The sequence below is a fragment of the Lissotriton vulgaris genome, chromosome 9 (assembly GCF_964263255.1).
Source record: "Lissotriton vulgaris chromosome 9, aLisVul1.2, whole genome shotgun sequence".
Classification (NCBI taxonomy): domain Eukaryota; kingdom Metazoa; phylum Chordata; class Amphibia; order Caudata; family Salamandridae; genus Lissotriton; species Lissotriton vulgaris.
In genome coordinates, this window is record NC_141697.1 from 1,030,411,573 (window position 1) to 1,030,433,426 (window position 21,854).

At 51.0% G+C, this 21,854-nt stretch overlaps 1 protein-coding gene across 1 annotated transcript in view; it reads left to right on the plus strand.

Moving 5' to 3' along the window:
* Positions 1 to 21,854, plus strand: part of IARS1 (isoleucyl-tRNA synthetase 1) — a 553,819-nt gene that overhangs the window by 205,885 nt on the left and 326,080 nt on the right. Inside the window, exon 16 of the mRNA XM_086938943.1 lies at positions 17,632 to 17,826. Within this exon, the coding sequence (XP_086795069.1) occupies positions 17,632 to 17,826 (195 nt within the window). The remainder of the gene's footprint in view (positions 1 to 17,631; positions 17,827 to 21,854) is intronic.

The window sequence follows — 21,854 nt, forward strand, 5'->3', positions numbered from 1 at the left end:
CTCTACCCAGTGTTCTATCCCTCCTAAAGATGTTATAATCCGGAGGGATAGCATTGACCAGGTCCGGTGCGGAAAAATCACCTAACCAGGTCTCAGTCAAAAACAAGCACGTAATATTGGAGTTATACAGCAAATTCCAAATATTAAGAGAGTGGCAAGTAACGGACCTGGTGTTAAGGAGAAGACATTGAAAAGAGACAGATGTATTGTCCTGTCCGGTTCCATCTGCAGCCGGGAACCGCCACGCGCATGACGGACAGCCTTTCCTTAATTTCCGACCACCGGGAAAGATATGGGAACAGTTCCCTAGAGGGAGGCGTAAAGCGAGAAGCTCGGCCGATGAATAGATCAGCATATTAAACAGAGAAAAACAACATGGGCCGAAATAGTACAGTCCAGTCAGAAACGGATGCATCTTGCTTCTTCGAAGTTGCGTCGATTTTCCAGCTCCCAGCCGAAAACAGTCTGTAGAGGTCCAGAACAGCAGCAGGGGCCTCTTTGCAGATTAGAATTCCCAGCAAGGAAATTCAGGGGAGCTCCTGGGGAAGTCTTTTTGACCCTGAGACTTCATAACAGGAGGCAAGCTCCGTTTCAGGCTCTTGGAGATCTTTTTTCAAGCAGGTGACAAAGCAAACAACAAAAGTCCTACACTCCTTTCCTTAGCAGCAAGTAGCCACTGCAGGCCAACCCCAGAGAGCAAACAGCACAGGGGCAGTATTCCTCCTCAGCATCTTCGGCTCTTCTGCTTGGCAAAGGTTTCTCTTGATTCCCTGAAGTGATCAAAAAATTTGGGGTTTGGGCCATTCTTTTTATACACAAAAATCATTTGTTCTTTGAAGGCCGAGAGTGTCTGTACCCTGCCAAAACCAGTTGTGTTCTCACTGGTGCAGCATCCTAGCATGAGGTGGGGACAGCATTGTTGAACGCTCACCAGGCACATTCAGGTGAAGAGAAATCTCCTCCCCCTACTCTAAATGCAGCCCAGGTCTATTCAGCCCAGCCCTGTCTGATCAGACTTCTGGAGCAGCTGCCCCTCTCCACCCCCTGTCATCCAAAAGCCAGACATGCAATGCACAAACCTAGCAGAGGCACACTGGATGGTTACCCAAGAAAATACCAACTTTCTAAAAGTGCTATTATCCAGTATTTGGGTGTCTTTCATAGATTCACATGCCTGAATCATTCCCCGTCGTCGAGACGGGAGCCTCCGGTATATAAAAAAGTAATGTCCTAAGACATACATAAAGAGATTAGGTCTAAGGGGCTCTCCTTAGTAACCTATCCAGGTCCTTATGCAGGAAGGACCAAATAGAGTAGGCTCCAGGGTCCCACCTTGGTAGCCTATCTGGGTCCTTTTGTAAAAAAGGACCAAAGTAAAAGAAACAACCAATCAGCAACTACCTCCCTCTAGAACCTTCCTGTGAGGAGCCTCAGTCTCTCAGATTTTCTACCGCACGTTGTGCTAGGGAGTCTCCACCTGAGTTCTCCTCAGGAATTTTGGATTTTTCTTCAAACTTCACAGTTTTTTCGACTTTCTTGCTATGGCTGATGTCAAGAAGAGAGCACTTTTCCGTCCCTGTGCCTCCTGTGGTAAACTGAGGCTCCACGTGGACGACGAACATGAGGAATGCCTATATTGCCTCTATCCTCACCACAAGTCTATAGACTGCAGGATTTGCCGTAAGTTCTCCGTCAAGACCCAGAAAGACCGGGAAGGGAGACTTCTAATTTGGCTGAACAGGCTTAAGGACAAACCGGAAGGCGACCTCATTTCCGAAGGTGAGAGCATGTCTGGCGCCTCACAGTTTTCCCTGAGGAGGCCTAGGGCTTCCTCGCCTGGCCGCTCAGCAACCCCTCCTAAGAAGTCCAAAAGGTCTTCAGAGGGCAAGCCTGCCGTATCTAGCAAGGACCTTCCTGTCCCCAGGAAGCAACCACTGCTTACGGTGACGACGGCGCAATCGACGACCACCTCATCGCTTAAGACCGTCTCTACATCGACAACGACGGTATCGACGACGATGGCATCGTCGGCGTCCTCCTCATCGACGACTCTAACTTACTCGTCGTCAGCAGGAAGACCGCTTTCATCCTCCGCACCGTCGACGACAAGACCGTCGACGAGGACGTCGACGACGGCACCGTCGACGAGGACGTCGACGACGGCACCGTCGACGAGGACGTCGACGACGGCACCGTCGACGAGGACGTCGACGACGACACCATCGACGAAAGTCACACCGTCGACGAAGCCGTCGACGAAGGGCACTCCGTCGACGAAGGGCACTCCGTCGACGACGGCGCCGACGACGAAGCAGTCGACAGCGGAAAAGCTACCTAAGGCACCTTCGACGAGAGCGTCGTCGACGGACACACCGTCGACGAAGACCATATCGACGGCTGCTGGTACCTGGAAAGAATCCGAGCTCCTGTCACATGCAATGGACGCTCAGACATCCCATGTCTCCATCAGAATCACCAAAAGGCCGATTACTCCGGAGATGACTTCGCCTAGTAAGGTCCAACAGCTGACGCCATCCTGCCTCTTACAGGACCAGGAACCGGAGGAGGAGATGTTTACCCAGGCCACTTGCCCCTCAGACTTGATTGTCAAGTGCCAGAGTACGGACGAAGAGCAGGAGGTTGAGGAATCGGTTCCTCCAGTTGTGTCTACCCAAGTTCACACCCAGGTGACCCCAATGGTGTGCTTGCCAGCCTCTTTAGTTTCAGACTTGCGCTTTCTCATTCAGGACTACAAAGAGCGGTTTCCACAGAAAGCCACCCCTGCTGTTCCGCCAACCCCGCAGCCAGCTGTGACCGTTCCTGCGCAGGTGACAAGACTTAAGCCCCCTCCACTGGTTCTTCCTAGGACACAGGACCCTGCTCAAGACCCCGTCTCGTCCGAGGAAGAGGAAAGGGAGCATGAAGAAGGGGAAGTCCGAGATGATGATACGGACGTGGATGCAGACCAGGACTATGTCACTCACTCTCCAGCCTCTCCGGAGCCGCAATCCTCTGAGTCTCCGCCTGCAGATATTGGAGGTTTCCATAACCTCATGGAAAGGGCTGCCAAAAGGTTCCATATGTCCATGGAATCTCAGGAAACTGAATGTTTCCTCTATGACTTTAAAGAACCAACTAAGAAAACTACTAGATCGATCCCGATCATTGATTATCTACTTAAACAGGGCAAGCAGCTCATGCAGTCTCCAGCCTCCCTGCAGGTAATCGTACCCAGACTGGACAAAAAATACAGAGCTACGTCGTCAGCTCCAGCATGCCTTACAGGTCACCCCAAGGCGGACTCTGTGGTCACCCAGGCGGCGCAGAAGAACTCGCGTAACCCTGCATCACCTTTATCGACACCACCAGATAAAGAAGGCAGGAAGTTGGATGCAGTTGGGAAACGTTTTTCCACTACCTCTGCGACAACGGTGAAGATTGCCAATTCCATCGCCCTTCTCGGGCGTTACAACCGCCAACTCTGGGCGGACATCGCGCCCTACATTGCCGACCTGCCAGAAGATCTTAAAGCGGAGGCACACTCGCTCCTCCTCGAGGGCCAAACATCGGCTTCAGAACTGATAGACTGCGCCATTGACGTGGCCATGACTGGATTCAGACAGCTGGCAGGCGCCGCTGTCCTAAGACGCCAAGGCTGGCTTAAGGCCACCTCTTTCAGACAGGAGGTCCAGACCAAAATTTTGTTCGGCGAGAAGATTGACGAAGCCCTCACTACAATTAAGAAGGACACAGACACAGCCAGAGCCCTAGGCACTCTGCAATCTCGCACTCAGTCCTTTCGTACCAACAGGGGGAGGGGACAATCCTCCTATAGAGGCTCTTATCAAAACAAGTCCTCTTACTCATACTCACAGGGTAAGACGCAATTCCAACAGCGCCAACACCAGTCGGGACGTCAGTCCTCCTTCAACAAATCATCCTACAGAGGAAAAGGGCAGAAGAGACCAGCAGGCAATCGCCAATGACTCTACCAATTGGCCAGCCCCTCCACCATCGCTTTCTTTGCGACTTGGAGGAAAACTTTCTTTTTACCTTCAAAATTGGCGGCAAATAACGACAGACCGGTGGGTGCTACAACTTCTTCAATTCGGCCACTCTCTGGAATTCCTCTCAAACCCTCCACGGACACCACCTGTCAAGCGTCCTCACAGACACCTACGGCTGCTTCTACAAGAACTAACTTCCATGCTCCAGAAGGGCGCAATAGAAAAAGTTCCACACGCCCAGATGGGGGAGGGCTTCTATTCCCACTTCTTCCTCATCCACAAGAAGGGGAAGAAATGGCGACCGATTCTCGACTTGAGAGCTCTCAATGTGTTTCTAAAGAAGCAGTCGTTCCGGATGGTCACGCTACAAGAGATCCTGGGACTCCTGGAAAAAGGCGACTACATGACATCACTCGACCTACAGGACGCCTATTACCACATCCCTATCCTCAAGGGACACAGGAAGTTCCTAAGGTTTGCAGTCGCAGGGGTACACTACCAATTCCGCGTCCTCCCCTTCGGCCTCAAATCTGCTCCAAGGATCTTTACGAAATGCCTTTCTCCTGTCGCAGCCTATCTCCGCCAGCAGGGTCACCAGGTCTTCCCTTACCTGGACGACTGGCTGGTAAAGGCTCCGTCGAGAGCAGCCGCAGCCGCATCTTCCAGCGCCTGTCTGCATCTTTTCCGCCGCCTCGGCTTGACCCTCAACAAGGAAAAGTCATCCCTAACACCAACCCGAGTCATCACCTTTCTAGGAGCGACCCTGGACACGGAATGCACGAAGGCCTTTCCATCACAGGAGAGAAAGTCGAAACTCATCTCCTTGGCCAGGTCAGTGGCATCCAAAAAGACTCTGACCGTCCGTCTCTTCAAGTCGCTCCTCGGCATGATGTCGTCATGTATCCTACTCATCCCGCACTGCCGCCTAAAAATGCGCCCCCTGCAGGAAGAACTGTCAAAACAGTGGACACAAGCGGCGGGATCCTTCGAGGACCGCTTACGAGTCACCCAACCTATGATCAACAGTCTACAATGGTGGAGATCAGACAAACACCTGTCGCAAGGACTGCCGTTCCTGCTTCCGGCGCAACCGCATATCATCACCACAGACGCATCCTTGGAGGGCTGGGGTGCAGTCCTGCAAGAACTACAGACCAACGGAAAATGGACGCCACAGGAATCCAAGCTCCACATCAACATTCTGGAGCTACGGGCAGTCTTCCTGGCGCTCCAGTCGTTCCTCCCGCGCATCAGAAACTCCCCAGTGCTAGTCAGGACGGACAACACCACGACTATGCACTACCTGAACAAACAGGGAGGGACGCTCTCTCTCTCTCGAGAATCTCAGAGGGTTTGGAACTGGCTTCTACAACATGGCATCACCCTCAAAGCCGAATACGTTCCGGGCAAGGACAACGTCCTGGCGGACGCCCTCAGCAGAGAACAGTCCCTATCCCACGAATGGGAGTTAGACGAGAGTGCATTGGACTACATCTTCACGAAGTGGGGGACACCACAGATAGACCTCTTCGCCACCAGGGAGAACGCCAGATGCCCAAGCTTCGCAAGCAGGCTTCCCCAACCAGGAACACTAGGGAATGCATTTTCCATAGCTTGGCAGAACGTGTTTGCTTACGCCTTTCCGCCATTCCCACTGATACCCAGGGTGATCAGGAAAATGAAATCGGAGCCCTGCACCCTGATCCTCATCGCCCCATCCTGGCCGAGGCAGCACTGGTACACGGAGCTCCATAGTCTATCAGTCCATCCGCCTCTTCGCCTTCACAGCCACCCGACCCTACTCACGATGTCTCATGGGCAGGTTCTCCACCCGAACCTGGGCCCTCTGAAATTGTCAGCCTGGCTCCTGACTACTGCGAGTTCAGTCATCTAAACATACCACAAGAGTGCAAAGAGGTCCTGTCCAACGCTAGAGCTGACAGCACAAAAAAGACTTATACTCTCAAGTGGAAACGCTTCTGCGTCTGGTGTGGAAAGGAAGGTCTACATCCCTTCCAGGTCACTCCCCAACAACTCCTGCCATATCTTCTACACCTGGCGCACTCAGGCCTTGCCCATGCGTCCATCAAGGTCCACTTGGCAGCAATTTCTAGGTTCACTCGAACTTCTAGGGGCCCCTCCCTGTGGGCGGACAGGCTCATTAAACAATTTCTAAAAGGCCTTTTTAGGTCCTTCCCTAGACCAAAACCTGTCCCTCCAACGTGGCAACTCAACGTAGTTCTTCACCAGTTGATGAGGCATCCCTTCGAGCCTATCCACAAGTCGGACATCAAATTCCTGTCGTGGAAGACAGCCCTCCTACTTGCTCTGACCTCGGCCAGAAGAGTAGGCGAATTGCAAGCCCTATCCATCCAGGACCCATTCTTACAATTCAAAGAGGACAGAGTCATCCTGCGTACTAACCCACGATTCATACCCAAAGTCCCTTCGGACTTCCATTTAAATGAGCCCGTGGTTCTTAAATCATTCTTTCCGAACCCATCTACTTCCGGCTGAGAGATCACTGCACTCTTTAGACCTTCAGAGATGCCTAAAATTCTATCTTGATAGGACGAGACAATTCAGGAAGTCATCCCAACTCTTCGTCGCATTCAGCAGACCTAGGAAGGGCATGCCCCTATCAAAGCAAAGTATATCTAGATGGATCTCTTCAGCTATAACTCTCTGCCACGAAAAGGCAGGACGACCCCTGGACTCACGGGCCAAAGCCCACTCCACCAGGGCCATGTCCACGTCTGCGGCACTGTTTGCTGGAGTGCCACTCCTGGACATCTGTCGAGCGGCGACCTGGAAGTCCCCGCATACCTTTACCAGGCACTACTGCTTGGATGCCGAGCTGACGAAGGACGCAGCAGTGGGCAGAGCAGTGCTTTGCCATCTATTCCAGTGAGGTGAGCCCTCCTACTTCCCACCATCCTTGACTGGTATGCACATTTCTTTATTACTAGATTCTGCATGACATTGTATACTGTTGCTTATACAGTCACAAATGTTCCTTATTTGCAGGTGTATACGTTCTGTATCAACACAGGATGTGCATATTGTATTGCTTGCTACTCTGATTCAGGCATGTGAATCTATGAAAGACACCCAAATACTGGATAAGAAATGCGTTACTTACCTGTAACTGCAGTTATCCAGTATTAGTGTCTTTCATAGATTCACATGCACCCTCCCGCCTCCCCTGGCAGGACTCACCTCTCTCTAACAGGTTTACACCTACCAACTTGGTGCGTACGAAAATCTGAGAGACTGAGGCTCCTCACAGGAAGGTTCTAGAGGGAGGTAGTTGCTGATTGGTTGTTTCTTTTACTTTGGTCCTTTTTTACAAAAGGACCCAGATAGGCTACCAAGGTGGGACCCTGGAGCCTACTCTATTTGGTCCTTCCTGCATAAGGACCTGGATAGGTTACTAAGGAGAGCCCCTTAGACCTAATCTCTTTATGTATGTCTTAGGACATTACTTTTTTATATACCGGAGGCTCCCGTCTCGACGACGGGGAATGATTCAGGCATGTGAATCTATGAAAGACACTAATACTGGATAACTGCAGTTACAGGTAAGTAACGCATTTCTTTTCAAACACAGAATGTACAAATCATCCTTACTAAAAGATGCATCTTACATTCTGAGTTCAGGCATACTAAACTTTTTTTTCTACCTTGTTCCCAGGGCCAGTTATGTTTATAAGATATTATAAACAAACTTCCCATTCGGTCCTATGGGAACATGTAGCCTTGCAATAGCTAACAAACAAAATTGGCAGGATTTCACATCAAGGCTTGTCCTTCCTTTCACATATAATGCACCCTGTCCACAAGGGTACCTTGGCCTACCTTAGGGGTGACAAATATGTAGAAAAGGAAGGTTTAGTCACTGGCAAGTGTGTGCACTTGCCAAGTCGACATGGCAGACCCAGACTGCACACAGGCTCTGCAATTACAGGCCAGAGTTACATTTTACAGGCTGCTTCTGTGGGTGGCACAATCAGTGCTGCAGCCCACTTGCACCATTTGATTTCCAGGCCCTGGGCGCACACATTGCACTATACTAAGGTCTGACACGTAAATCAAATATGGCAATCATGGAATCACTAATCCATAACAAAAATTTACAAAAGGAGCACTTGCACTTTGCCGTTGAGCAGCAGTGGCAAAGTCCGCAAAGCATCTAGACCAGCAAAACAGAGTCCAACACACAGCAAAAACACAGGAGGCAAAGGCAAAAAATGGAAGGGAGACCCACGCCAATGGTGCCAGGTCTAACAGTAGCTTATATCGAAGCTGAGGCCGCAATCATTGTTCCTCATTACCTACCGGTCAACGTTGGCCCTGGGATGATGGTGTGAGATGGGCTTATTATATCTATTCCGCTGGTATTTTACGGCCCCAATTAATTTCTCTATAACTACGCCATGCAGACCATATTTTTTCTTATTGTTTGGGGCACCTTCTGGCCTTGTAATTCACTTCCCCTGCCCTCTGGCACCAGTCCATCTCTGCCTCCCATTCTGCTGTAGTCGGGGGGGGGGCGGCTCCCCACTATCTTGCAATATTTTTTGCAATTTTGCAGCCAGGGCCAGCCATGTCTTAGTGTGTCGTGGCCAATCCTCCACCCCTTGAATAATCAAAAGCAACCACATTGCGCTCATTGGGACCTTTGTTCCCAGGGCCCTGCCATTTTATCAGTGGCCCCCTTCCAGTATATTTGTATTGCCGGACAGTCCCAACGGATGTGTTAAAAGGATCCCTCTTGTTTGCAGCCCCTTACGCACAGCGGTGACTCTGCCCTTCCCAACCTGTGTAGCAGGGTGTGTGAGTAATACGAACGGTGTAAAACATTTAATTGTATTAGTCTAAATCTGGCCAGGATTGCTGTTTCTGGTGGGCTTTGCAGAGCTTCCACCCAATCCTCATCCTGTATGTTTTCCAAGTCTTCTGCCCAAGTCTTTTGCAGCTGTCCCATCGGATCCAGGGAGTTATTCATTAGTTTCCAGTAGATCACCGAAATTCCTTTTACAGGAATGGGGTCTGCCAACACTCTATCCTCTAGAGGGGAGAAATCAGGGATGGGGGTCTCTCCCCAATTTGCCCCTTAAGTGCGTGACCGAGCTAGAGATAGCAGAATCTCTGAGCGGGGGAAAGGTCACATTCTTGGCTAAGATTCTCAAATGAGAGCAGGGAACCATTTCTCCATACATCGCCCAGGTGTTATATCCCAATCTTTTCCCACTGAGAATACCCTCTGTAGTCCGGATACCTCCCCCAGCTGTACTTACTTTTTTTTTTCACCTGAAAATAGATTGTGGACATAGAAGCATGTTTGGTTTCTTCTCCCCCTAAATTGTTGGGTACCTAGCATGTGTTTTCCTTCCTTCCTCTTTTGGTTGCCGTCGCTTTGACGATGCAAGTTACTTGGTGGCTGTGTAGGATTAAACGTAGTTCATTAATACTCCATGGATGCCTGACCTTTGGATCACCCTCTTCTATAGAAAGTAAAAGATTAGCCAAAAGCACACAAGGCATTAACTATTTGCTTTCTGCAAGACTTGAGTTGAAATCAAGCATTGGAAACTCTTTAAATTATCTTGTAGTACACGTGAAATGTTCTCTGAGTCTTTGTAGCCCAATTTTGATGGATGCTTATATTTGCAGATTTCTCATTTTGTGTATGCCCCCAGGTACCAGACTGGATCCTGAGAATTTTTTTGAGCAGTCTCCTTGCTGGCCAATAGGTGGCATCGTGCAGCTCTTCGTCATATCCATCCTGTCCTGTATGTGACTATGGGCCCTTATACAGTCATCGCATCCACGCGCTGGCGGCAAGTCCTTTCTTTCTACACCTGCCAACACCGATCTTGAGCTCGCACCCTCGAATTCTGTCAGACTATCCAGGCGCTATTTTCAACCTTTTTTCAGAGTACAATGGACATGTCCCCTCCAAAACCAACAGGGATCAAACCTTGTAAGAATTGCCACAAATATATGTTGGTGATAGGCTACTCACCAGGCTCGGCATTGTGTGGCAAATTTTTATCTGATTAATCCAAAGGCCGTCATGGACTGCAAAGTCAAATTCTACGTTGTTGAACTTCACTGAAATTTTCAGTCCCACTCGAAGTCCGAGATGCAGCTGCATTCTCATTCCCGAGGTAATTTATGCTAGCGCTCTTCTTGATTGAAATCGTCAGCCATTTCTAAGAAGAAGAAATATAAGTCCAAACATGACTCAACTTCGTCCCATCACGAGGAATCACACAACATCCAAGTTTTTCCCTAGCTGCAAACTCTGGCTTTGACCTCGGATCTGATCCCAGCTCTGATACTGTAGCATCAAAAATTCTCGGATCCATTGGTGATGCCGCAGCAAATCCACTCCTTTTAGTAGTAGTAATAGTAGTAGTAGTATAAACTTTATTTCGGCCTTAGGACATAGCACTCTTTTTTTAAATGCATACCATTTTCCTATAAGATTCCTTTGAGAATCGCAAATAGTGTCTGAGACACTGTTGTACATTGTGATTTAGGAGTCGTAACTTGTCACAATTTGCTGCATCGCTGTCTTTTTAAAAATAATTATTTTTATTTGCAAAAAAGAAAACTAGATAAGGTGGTCATCACATACAAGGAATATATCTGTTACATGGTCGTTGTTGAAAATTCACAGGTTTCACAAATCTCTCTTGATACAGTAACTCTATGGATTATGTCTATGCCGTTGGAAATCACAATGCAGTTAGCTCGTCAATGGGGGTAATTCGAGGGGGTTCACATATGTTACCACGATGTTCATTCCAGTTGGACCACACCGCCACCCACTTTCGGGGACAGCCCCGGGCCAAATATACCGTCTTCTCTTGGACCATGCACCAGTCCATATCCTTCTTACAGGAACTGAGTGTCGGTGGTGTGACTGCCCCCCACAATCTCGCTATGTTTCTTTTAGCAATCGCCAGTCCTAACGTTATCCATAGTTTGCCCTTTGATGGTGGGTCTGTGGGCTCCCAAATATTAAGAAGGCACCGCTTAGCTTCTGGACGCAATTCCACCCCCCACACCTCAGGCATACAGTGGAGTACCCGTGTCCAGTAGGCCTGTAGCACCTGGCATTCCCACAACATGTGTACGAAGGTACCTACCTCCCACACCCCCTACAACAGAGTCCATCTTCACTGCGTCCCATAAGGACCAATCTTGTGCTAGAGATATATACCCGGTGTAGGATTTTCAGTTGGATCAATCTAAGTTTTGCTGAGATTGCTATTTCCTTGGGGATGCAAGCACCTCTTTCCATTCTTCCTCATCAATTTCGAGTCCGTCTGCCTCCCACTTCCCCTTAAGAGCTAGTAACTGGTCTGGAGTGTGGTTAATGAGCTTTTTGTAAGTGAGGGAGATAGCCCGTTCTGGGAGGTGGCCATCCAGCAGCCTGTTCTCAAGAGGGGAAGACTCCGGGAGCTGGGTTCCTGGGGGGATGTTGGCTTGAAGTGAATGCCTGACTTGCATGTAGCAGAAGTGTTCTGTCTGAGCTAGGTCATAAGTGTGCTTGAGGGTATGGAACGATACTACCCTGTCCGGGCCCCACAGATCTATGACCCGAGATATTCCAATCCGGTCCCATTTGTGGAATCCTTTGGTGCGGCTAAGTGTGCCCAGTCTTTCCGAGACCCACAGCGGGGTTGCCAATGTAAGTTTGTCTGCCCAACCCAGTTTCTTTTGAACGATGTGCCACAACTGTACAGTATTTTGTAGGTCCCGTGAGGCGGTACCTACCCGGCCTAGAGTAAAGTGCAGCCTCAAAGTTTCTTTGAGCCATCTTTCCATCCCATACCCCGGGTCGTTCCCAGCACATTAGGTGCCTTGGTTAATGGCCGAGAGATGTGCTGCCCAGTAGTATTTCCGGATGTCCGGGAGCGCTATCCCCCCCATCAAACCACCCCAGTGTGAGTTTCTGTAGGGATATGCTGGGCATCCCAGTCCACAGAAGATCTCTCTGGGTGGCCTCAATGGCAGCAAAGTACCTCTGTGGAACGAAGTCCGGGTAGTTTTGGAGGGCATAGAGAAACCGTGGCAGCTGCATCATTTTTGAATAGCGCTGCCCGGCCCCGTAGAGACAGCGGGAGTTTTTTCCAGGTGGCAGTGTCTCGCTTGAGCTTTTACAAAGGTGGCAAGAGATGCCCCGCATAGCGAACGGCCCGCTCCTTGGAGATGAAGACTCCCAGGTATGTGAACCCCTCTGAATCTGATAGCCGTGCGGGATCACCAGTGGGGCTCCATGCAGGACATAAAGGAGTGATTTTCCCCAGTTGAAGCTATAGCCTGAACTCTCTCCAAAACTGGTAAAGATATTCAATGCCACTGCGATGGATTCAAGGGGGTTTGTAAGGTATAGAAGGATGTCGTCCGCATAGAGCAAAATCATGTCCTCCTATCCGTCTGCCCATTGGAGCCCTTTCAAGGAGGGAGTCTGCCTAATCCAGGCAGCAAGTGGTTCAAGGGTTCCTCTTCCTATTGTGAAACCTCTGAGATTTTGTTATTGACCACCACCTGGGCCAAAGGTTCGGTATAGAGGAGGCGTACCCAGCCAATAAAGTTCGTGCCAAATCCAAGCTTTCGGAGAACGGCCATCATTTAAGGCCACTCTAACGCATTGAACGCCATCGCTGCGTCCTATGACACAACAGCATCCTCGTGGATCGAGTGGCAGCGTCCCAACACTCCGTGGAGACGGCGCAGGTTAAGTGCCGTGTTACGGTGGGGCATAAAGCCTGACTGATCCGGGTGCACCAAGGTATTTATAACTGGTTTAAGCCTGTTAGCAAGTACTTTGGCCAGGATTTTCGGCTCCGCATTTAACAGTGATATTGGCCTGTAGGAGGGACTGAACTCTCTAGGTTTTCCCTCCTTTGGTATAGCCACGATTGTGGCTATTCGCTGGTCCCTCGGCAATATGCCCTGCCCTCTACTCTCCTCGAACATATGCTTCAGGTGTGTGCTAAGGCTGTGGCTTGAGCTTGTAAAGCTCAATCGCAAGACCATTGGACCCGAGAGCTTTCCCAGGTCTAAGGTCATGGATCGGCCCTGATCAGTTTGTCAGTGGTGAGTGGAGCCTCCAGAGTCTCCTGCTCGCCGTCTGAGAGGGTGGGTAGCATGATATCGGCCATCAGGGCCTATGAGTCCTCTTCCGATCGCTCCGTCCCCCTAGTGTAGACCTTTCGAAAGTGCTTCGCGAACTCCCCGAGAATCTCACGGGGTTCCGTAATGACGGCCACTGATTCGACCTTAAGTTCGGCCACCACTTTCTGTGCCTGCTGCTTCTTGTCCAACCATGCTATCAATTTTCCCGCTTTATCTCCTTGGTCAAACAGTCTGCCCTCCCTGTCTCTCGCCAAGGTCTTAGCAGCGTTTGTGACGAGGGCTTTGTATTCCGCTGCTTTTATTTGCATCTGGTGGAGAGTGTTTGGGTCACCACCACTCTGCGCCGTGCTTTCTAGAGCAAGAAGATCCTTTTCTATGGTTACTATCTGCTCTTCCCGTTCTTTACGGCGGCCAGCTATCACTGAAAGGGTCTCCCCCCTCAGCACCATCTTAAAAGCCTCCCAAAAGATCACTGATGATTCCACAATCCCCACGTTCTCCCCGAAGTACTGGTCAATTGAGAGAGACAGTTTCCTTTTAGTATCCTCACCACAAAGGTACCAGGCGTTGATTGGCGCTACACAGCCCTCCCTCCGATCCATAGCGGGGAATGGTCCGAGATACCTCGCGCCAGATGGGCGACATCATGGATCGTAGCATCTTGGTGCATTGGTGCCAATAGATAATCTATGCATGAGAAAGTGTGGTGTGGGCCAGAGAAGAAAGTATATTGTTTTTGTGTCGGATGTCATAGGTGCCAGAGGTCAAGGAGTCCAAACGCCTCCATGAGATTAGGGAGCCACAGTTTTCCCACCCCTATGTCCCTGGCTGGGTGTCTATCAAGGTCGCCCGAGACCACGGCATTGAAGTCCCCAACCAGTAGGACTTGCCCCTCTGGGAGGGAAAGCAATAATTTTCCCAGATCATGATACAATTGCATTTGGAGGCCAGGTGGAATGTAGATCGTTATCAAGTTGAGTCTGCGCCCTTCCCATTTCCCTGAGATGGCAGCAAAGCGCCCCAGAGGATCAGAGTCTGTATGATCTATGACAATTGGAAATCTCCGGCGCAGAAGGATCCCGGGACCAGGATGTAAAGCCGACGTGAGTCACCAGAGCGTAGCCCCATCTGTTTAGTGCATGGCACGTGTTTCCTATCAGATGGGTTTCTTGCAATAGAACTACATCCGGGAGGTGTAGTTTAGCAAACTGTAGCACAACACTCCTTTTAAGTTTTTCCCCCAGACCATTGACATTCCAGCTAATCACCTTCAGACTTTTATCCCACTTCGTAGCCATCAGCACATACAACTGGCAATTTGTTCCTGTGTTTCCTGGTACAATGTACTAGAACATTCGCATAACCTCGGTGTGACCATACCAAACTACCCCCTAGGACCGTGTCCCCTCCCCATCCACCACCCTGAAACTGGTGACCCCACCCCCCTCCCTGCTTCCTTGCTCCGTAGGCTTCGAACTACCCACATCCCCAACCAATTAGCAGAGCGCCTTTCGCCCAACCCAACCAAGGAGTGAGGAAATCTCCCTCTCCTGAAAAACCTGCTGAAGGGGAAAGTGCGCCGGTCCCAGCTCCAATCGCTGTGCGCGCCCCCCGTAGGCTTCGAACTTCCCACATCCCCAACCAATTAGCAGAGCGCCTATCGCCCAACCCAACCTAGGAGTGAGGAAACCTCCCCCTACCGAAAAACCTGCTGAAGGGGAAAGGGCGCTGGTCCCAGGCCAACCGCTGTGCGCGCCCCCTCACATAACATATCAAGTTGCTAAACATGCATACACTCCTTAAAATTCAGATCAAAGTTCCATAGCGATGTGCCCTCCTGCTGACAACATAATGCTCTGACCACTCGAAGGCCGTTGCCAGCCACCCGGTAGTGAAAGGGGAGTGTAGTCATAATCTCAGTCTGGCTCTATCCCAGGTGTCCATAAGTGCAGGATCAAGTAACATCCCCCCATACCCAGGCACCCTCGAAAAACCCGGGTCCCAGAGTCTTGCACAAAAGCATACATTACGTGGCAGCTTGTGGAGGTCCATCCAGACAGTTCCGCCTCCACTAGTGGCGAGGAGCGTCTCGGGGATTCCCCCATTTGGGGCTAGCAGACCTCGACCGCCAGGAGCGCTGACTCGCTCTGTCCACGTCCGATCCATCGTCCACAGATCCCGGCGAGGCAACATGATTGTCCCTCCAGACGCCACTCTCCAGGTCAGAGGACCGCGATGACTCTGTCAAGCCAATCTTGGACGTCCAACGGTGCAGTAAAGAACATGGCTTTGCCCCCTGCAATTACCTTGAGTTTGGCGGGAAAGAACATCATGTATTTGATTCCCTTGTCCCGTAGCGCCGCCTTCACTCCAGTAAATGAGCGCCTTTCGCGTTGCACCTGGAGCGTAAAGTCCGGAAAGAATCGGATTGTGGCATTCTCATATTGTAGGTCACCCGTCTGTCGAGCTGTCTGGAGGATAGCATCTCTATCCCTATAGTTCAGGATTTTCGCTATCATTGTCCTGGGTGGTGCTCCCTGCTTGGGCTTAGGGATTGGCGCGCAATGTGCACGCTCAATGGTGAAGATGGTGGAGAGGCGCTTAGGTTTCAGGCGGTTGAGGATCAGGTCTTCCAGAAAGAATTCCACACTAGGCCCCTCCGGAACTCCCACCACGCGAATGTTGTTTCTGCAGGCCCTCCCTTCTTGATCCTCCAGCTTCAGGGCCACCTGGCGGTGCTGGTGCACTAGTTTGTTTACTTGTTGCTCAAGTTTGTTCGAGGAGGCCTGGAGTACCCTTATGTCAGTCTCATTGGCCTTGGCCTTTTCCGATGTTTTGCTGAGGTCTGTGCGGAGAAGGTTGACTCGATAGAAATGTTATAAATTTTCATCTCTAGGTTGGCGCTCAGTGTCTGTATCGCTGTCATGATCGAAACCTGGGACGGTTCTTTAGGTGCTGCATGATCTCCCGATGCGCCACCAGTCTGGGGGGTCCCCAGCGGGACTGCGTATTTGTCCAATCTGTTAGTTTGCGCGGCAGCGTTGCCCTTCGGTCGCATGATGGCGGCCCGCTCTCCCAACCTGCGACGTTCAAAAGTCTCTCCCCAGCACATTGAAGTGCCTCCCAGGGCCCGCTCTCAGGGTCTCTCTCCCTCACAGGTTGCCGCAACTAAGCGCACCCCTGTTGCCCCCCTGCTCAGCAGGCATCATTCTGCTCAGTTCACTTCTGCCGGTCTCAGGGCCCCCCCACCTCCTCCTATGCGCGTTGCGTGTAGCAGATGGCACTACAGGGCAGTCCACACATCCCCTGCGAGGTGCACCGCTTCCTCACGTGGTAGCCTCCTGGCTCCGTTATGGATTCTGGGGCTCACTCCCCCAATCCGCCTCCACACCTGCGGTAGGCTCCCGCGGCGTCACCACATTCACTGCTGTTATTGTGTAGTCCACAGGTACTAGGCAGCAATAGGACACACGTGTCTCAGGGGACTCTCTATTGGGTTTCGGGTAAAGTCCACCTGGAACCCACACCCAAGCACTTACTGCGGGAGCTGGAATTACCCCAACGGCCTCAGTATTACGCTGGGACCCCCGCCTGGCCGGTGGATGGTGCTGCCTGGCCGCACCCCCACACTATATGTCCACTATCTCCTGTTATGCGGCGGAGCCGCCAGGCAGCCGGGGTCAATATGGCGCCTCTCACCGCCGCCGCGAGCGCCAGACAGATGGCAGGCCGGATTCCTCGCAGGCCACGGTACCGGTCTCCAGCGCCGCCTCTGTAGCCTTCTTTTTTGGGTGCGGTCCCGCGGGGGCCGCGCAGTGCTGTTGGCCCTGTTGCTCAGCCCCAAGGGGCAGCAAGAGCTCCGACGTACGAGTCCGGTGCTTGCTCCCCGCACGCCGCGCAGGCCGTCAAGCTGGGGCCTTGCCCAGATCTCCGGGCCGGGAATGCGGCTCACCTTCACCAGGTGGCATTCGGGTCCCTGCAGTCCGATGCCACTACATGGTGTTGCGGGCGAGCAGGAGCCCCGGGATTAAAGATGCTGGTGCCCCTGCCAACTACCAAACTGGGGCAGGAAGAGGAGTGTAACACATGTCGGATTGTGGCCGGATTGGAAGGGATTGGGGCTCGGCTCCGGCGGAGCTCTCGAGTCAAGCGGCCATCTTCGCTGGCGCCTGGCCACGCCCCTCATCGCTGTCGCTTGATTTTGATTTCCTTTTAAAGACTAGCACATTAAGTTCATTGCTTTCAATTTCTCTACTTTCTTTGATAATGTGTAGATCCTACATTCAGATCCTGCAATAGAAAGGTGTTTGGTAGGCGAGAAATTTCTTGCTCATTTTTATTAATGTTTATTCTCTTCCAGTGAGAGTTGTAAAATGTATGTAGCTTGATATTGGGGTCACTGGTGTTAAAGTATCCGTTGGTGACCATGATACTTTATTCATGTCCAAATAAATGTTGTCTCTTTCAGCGTTGATCATTTGACCATCCCTTCCCGCTGTGGGAAAGGGGTGCTAAGGCGCGTCACCGAAGTTTTCGACTGCTGGTTTGAGAGTGGAAGCATGCCCTACGCCCAAGTCCATTATCCCTTCGAGAACAAGAGGGAGTTTGAAGATTCCTTTCCTGCAGACTTCATCGCTGAAGGCATTGACCAGACAAGAGGATGGTAGGATCACTCCCATGCACCTGTGTACCCTAGCTTGCTTTATCACTAATTACCGTGTCACTTGTTCTGTAGCCAATTATTACCTAATTGAATAATTACAAACTGAATACACATACTTTAAAGCGTTTCCTAAAATTATAGGCAAGTGGAAATATTCATGTTGAGAATTTAAACGTGTGCTCATGAGCCATCTGACTAGACAATTATTAGCTTTTAGGTTGAATAGCAAGTACGTTTTAATTATTTCTATTTACTCTCATTTGATAGTATTTTTGTGTACTTCTACTTATTGCAATTTTATTTAATTTCCTACAGCGTTAGTTAAGTCCTAGTATTTTGCGGAAACCATTACCTTGCAGGTGGTAACCGCCCCTAAAAGTGGATTTGTTTCCTTCTCATGACAACATTGTCTAACAGTACTCTTTTCAAGGTGGCGTCTTGCCTCTCGTTTTCGTTTGTAGCATTGTGAGAAAAGTCTCCTTTTCCTTTAACTCCCTTCTTTTTAGGTCGAGCAGACCTACCCTCAATGCGTGAGCATTGAAGGTGTCTGCTTCAGACCTATTGTGGCCCGTATTGGCCTGTACCTAGGAATGTGGACACATAGCAGACGCGCGCTTTGAGGCTGTCAGATTTCACCTCGGGAGCGCGCTGCTTGCTGTGTGTGGAGTGGCGTGTCAGTTTCACTTTTTATTACTTTCGTTTTTGCCTAGACTGGCTTTCAATGAAGAACGCTTGCTGGAATTAAATGTTGTTTTTTTCTATTTTAACATGCGAAACGGGGTGAAGACTGATAAAGAAAATGACGGTAAAACGCTGACAAAGGGGGAGCGTTAGAGTGCAGAGTGGAGCTTCAGAGTGGAGCTTCAGAGTGGAGCTTCAGAGTGGAGCTTCAGAGTGCAGCTTCAGAGTGGAGCTTCAGAGTGCAGCTTCAGAGTGGAGCTTCAGAGTGCAGAGTGGAGCTTCAGAGTGGAGCTTCAGAGTGCAGAGTGGAGCTTCAGAGTGGAGCTTCAGAGTGCAGAGTGGAGCTTCAGAGTGGAGCTTCAGAGTGGAGCTTCAGAGTGGAGCTTCAGAGTGGAGCTTCAGAGTGGAGCTTCAGAGTGGAGCTTCAGAGTGGAGCTTCAGAGTGGAGCTTCAGAGTGCAGCTTCAGAGTGGAGCTTCAGAGTGGAGCTTCAGAGTGCAGCTTCAGAGTGGAGAGTGGAGCTTCAGAGTGGAGCTTCAGAGTGCAGAGTGGAGCTTCAGAGTGGAGCTTCAGAGTGCAGAGTGGAGCTTCAGAGTGGAGCTTCAGAGTGCAGAGTGGAGCTTCAGAGTGGAGCTTCAGAGTGGAGCTTCAGAGTGGAGCTTCAGAGTGGAGCTTCAGAGTGGAGCTTCAGAGTGGAGCTTCAGAGTGGAGCTTCAGAGTGGAGCTTCAGAGTGGAGCTTCAGAGTGCAGAGTGGAGCTTCAGAGTGGGACTTCAGAGTGCAGAGTGGAGCTTCAGAGTGGAGCTTCAGAGTGCAGAGTGGAGCTTCAGAGTGCAGAGGGGAGCTTCAGAGTGCAGAGGGGAGCTTCAGAGTGCAGAGTGGAGCTTCAGAGTGCAGAGTGGAGCTTCAGAGTGGAGCTTCAGAGTGGAGCTTCAGAGTGCAGAGTGGAGCTTCAGAGTGCAGAGTGGAGCTTCAGAGTGGAGCTTCAGAGTGGAGCTTCAGAGTGGAGCTTCAGAGTGGAGCTTCAGAGTGGAGCTTCACTCTCTTGGGGCCGCCTGGCCATGCCTACGCCTGATCCGAAACGGTTTAAAGAGACCTCGTCCTGATCTGTCCGACCCCCACAGAGCGGTCGCACTTTAATTCTTCTACAGCTGTCAGACTTCTATCGCGCCTGCCGCCGCCACCCCCTCCCCTCGCTCTTTCCAGGAGCTGTCAGCCGCTTCTAGGAGCTGCCGCACACTGCACCGTGGGCAGAGCTGGGAGACGCGCCACAGATCTGCCAGACCACCCCTACCCGGAGCTGTCTTTTTCCAGGGATCTCAAGGGCCCTGATTTCCCCGCCAGTGCCTCCAGAACCCTCAACCCCTTCGCCGTAAGCCCCCTCCCCAACCAGCATGCCAGACCCTTCTCATGAATGTCAGACTCCCTGTCACTCAATTCCCATTCCCCCTGCCCCGTCATTTATGTCAGCTCCCCTGTGCTAGAGTCCAGGACCGCGCACGCCCTCAGTCCGTAGCTGAGACCCCATCCTACAGACACAAGACCCCCGCTCCGAGATGTCCGATAAAAACTATTTAAAAAAAAAACAAAAAACTAGCAAGGCACCCTCTGGAGCGGCCTCCTTTCTAAAAGTGTCAAACCTCCCACATCAGCCTGGCCCCGCTCAGAGTTATCGGAAATGACTCTTAGAACTTTAACACCCCAAATGCAGCTCAGGCCCCCAAAAGATGACACACACACCCTCCCCAGGACTGTCAGAAACACTCACGAGTGGCCAGACGCGTCTCCCCTTGCTGTCAGACACCCCAAAGCTGTGAAACCACCGCCGCCCCCCAGACACACACACACACACACACGTCCGCCCCCTCTGAGCTACTAAGGGACAGCTCCTAGGCGCACGTGCCACGCCCCTGCCACCCCCGCAACATAAATATTAACCCTTCATTGCCCCGCCTCCTGCTCGCCAAGTCATGCGGGTTCACGGGCCGTGTCCTTACCTGCTCTGTCCCAGAGGGGCTGTCGGTGGCCGGGTCCAGTGCACACGGGGTTCAGGGTTTGAAGGGGTGGGGGGGGGACTTCAGGCCAGCCCGGTCACGCCGCAGCTCCGGGGGCTGCCGCCCCTGCTCAGCTGCAGTCAGTGGTGGCTGGTGAGATTTTAAAGTGGTGGGGCGTAACCCTTCCGTGGGAGATGCACTGTGGCGAGGGAGTGTAGCAAGCAAGCCCGAACAGCTAAAGGGGGGTTCGGGGAAAATTTCGAAAAATGAGTGGGCAAATGGTGCATTTTCAAGCAAATTTGAGAAGCAAGAAGGCTAATAAAGTAATTGTGAAAGTGCAGTTATTACATTAATAAAGGGATCTAATATAGAAGCTGCTCCTTCAGTATAACCACAGAGCTTCATAACAGACTTCCAGAAACAAAGCTGAGAACCTCACAGAATTATTTTATTTAAACTGCAAACAACTAAACACACAACTTAAGAAGATTAGAGCCACTCGCCTTTGAGAATCAGATCATACCACCACAACTGGCATGAGTATGGATATCTGAGCAACAGTTATCGACCAGAATTAATTGAGGTTACAAACAACTGATACCTGTGATTGATTGTGCAATGTGCACAATTAATGTGCATCACAAATAAGGAACGCCCGTTTCACTCTTTTCATAAATGAAAACATTTTAGTCAATCGGAAAGGTATTTCTGGGCTGCCAAGAGTTTTTGTACACCCTAAAAGAACCAATCGATCCTGTAAACGAACGGTTTAACACATTAGAGGTGTACTGATGCACACTTGTGAAGCACAAATCTACCTACACAAAGTAAAGGAGCACTGTACGCTGGTGGCGCTGCAGTGTGTCAAAAACTTGATCATGAGGCCCTCAATCTGTGTCCCCCACACGCGTCCCTTGTGGAGCTTCAGAGTGGAGCTTTAGAGTGCAGAGTGGAGCTTCAGAGTGGAGCTTCAGAGTGGAGCTTCAGAGTGCAGAGTGGAGCTTCAGAGTGGAGCTTCAGAGTGCAGAGTGGAGCTTCAGAGTGGAGCTTCAGAGTGCAGAGTGGAGCTTCAGAGTGGAGCTTCAGAGTGCAGAGTGGAGCTTCAGAGTGGAGCTTCAGAGTGCAGAGTGGAGCTTCAGAGTGGAGCTTCAGAGTGGAGCTTCAGAGTGGAGCTTCAGAGTGGAGCTTCAGAGTGCAGAGTGGAGCTTCAGAGTGGAGCTTCAGAGTGCAGAGTGGAGCTTCAGAGTGGAGCTTCAGAGTGCAGAGTGGAGCTTCAGAGTGGAGCTTCAGAGTGGAGCTTCAGAGTGGAGCTTCAGAGTGGAGCTTCAGAGTGGAGCTTCAGAGTGGAGCTTCAG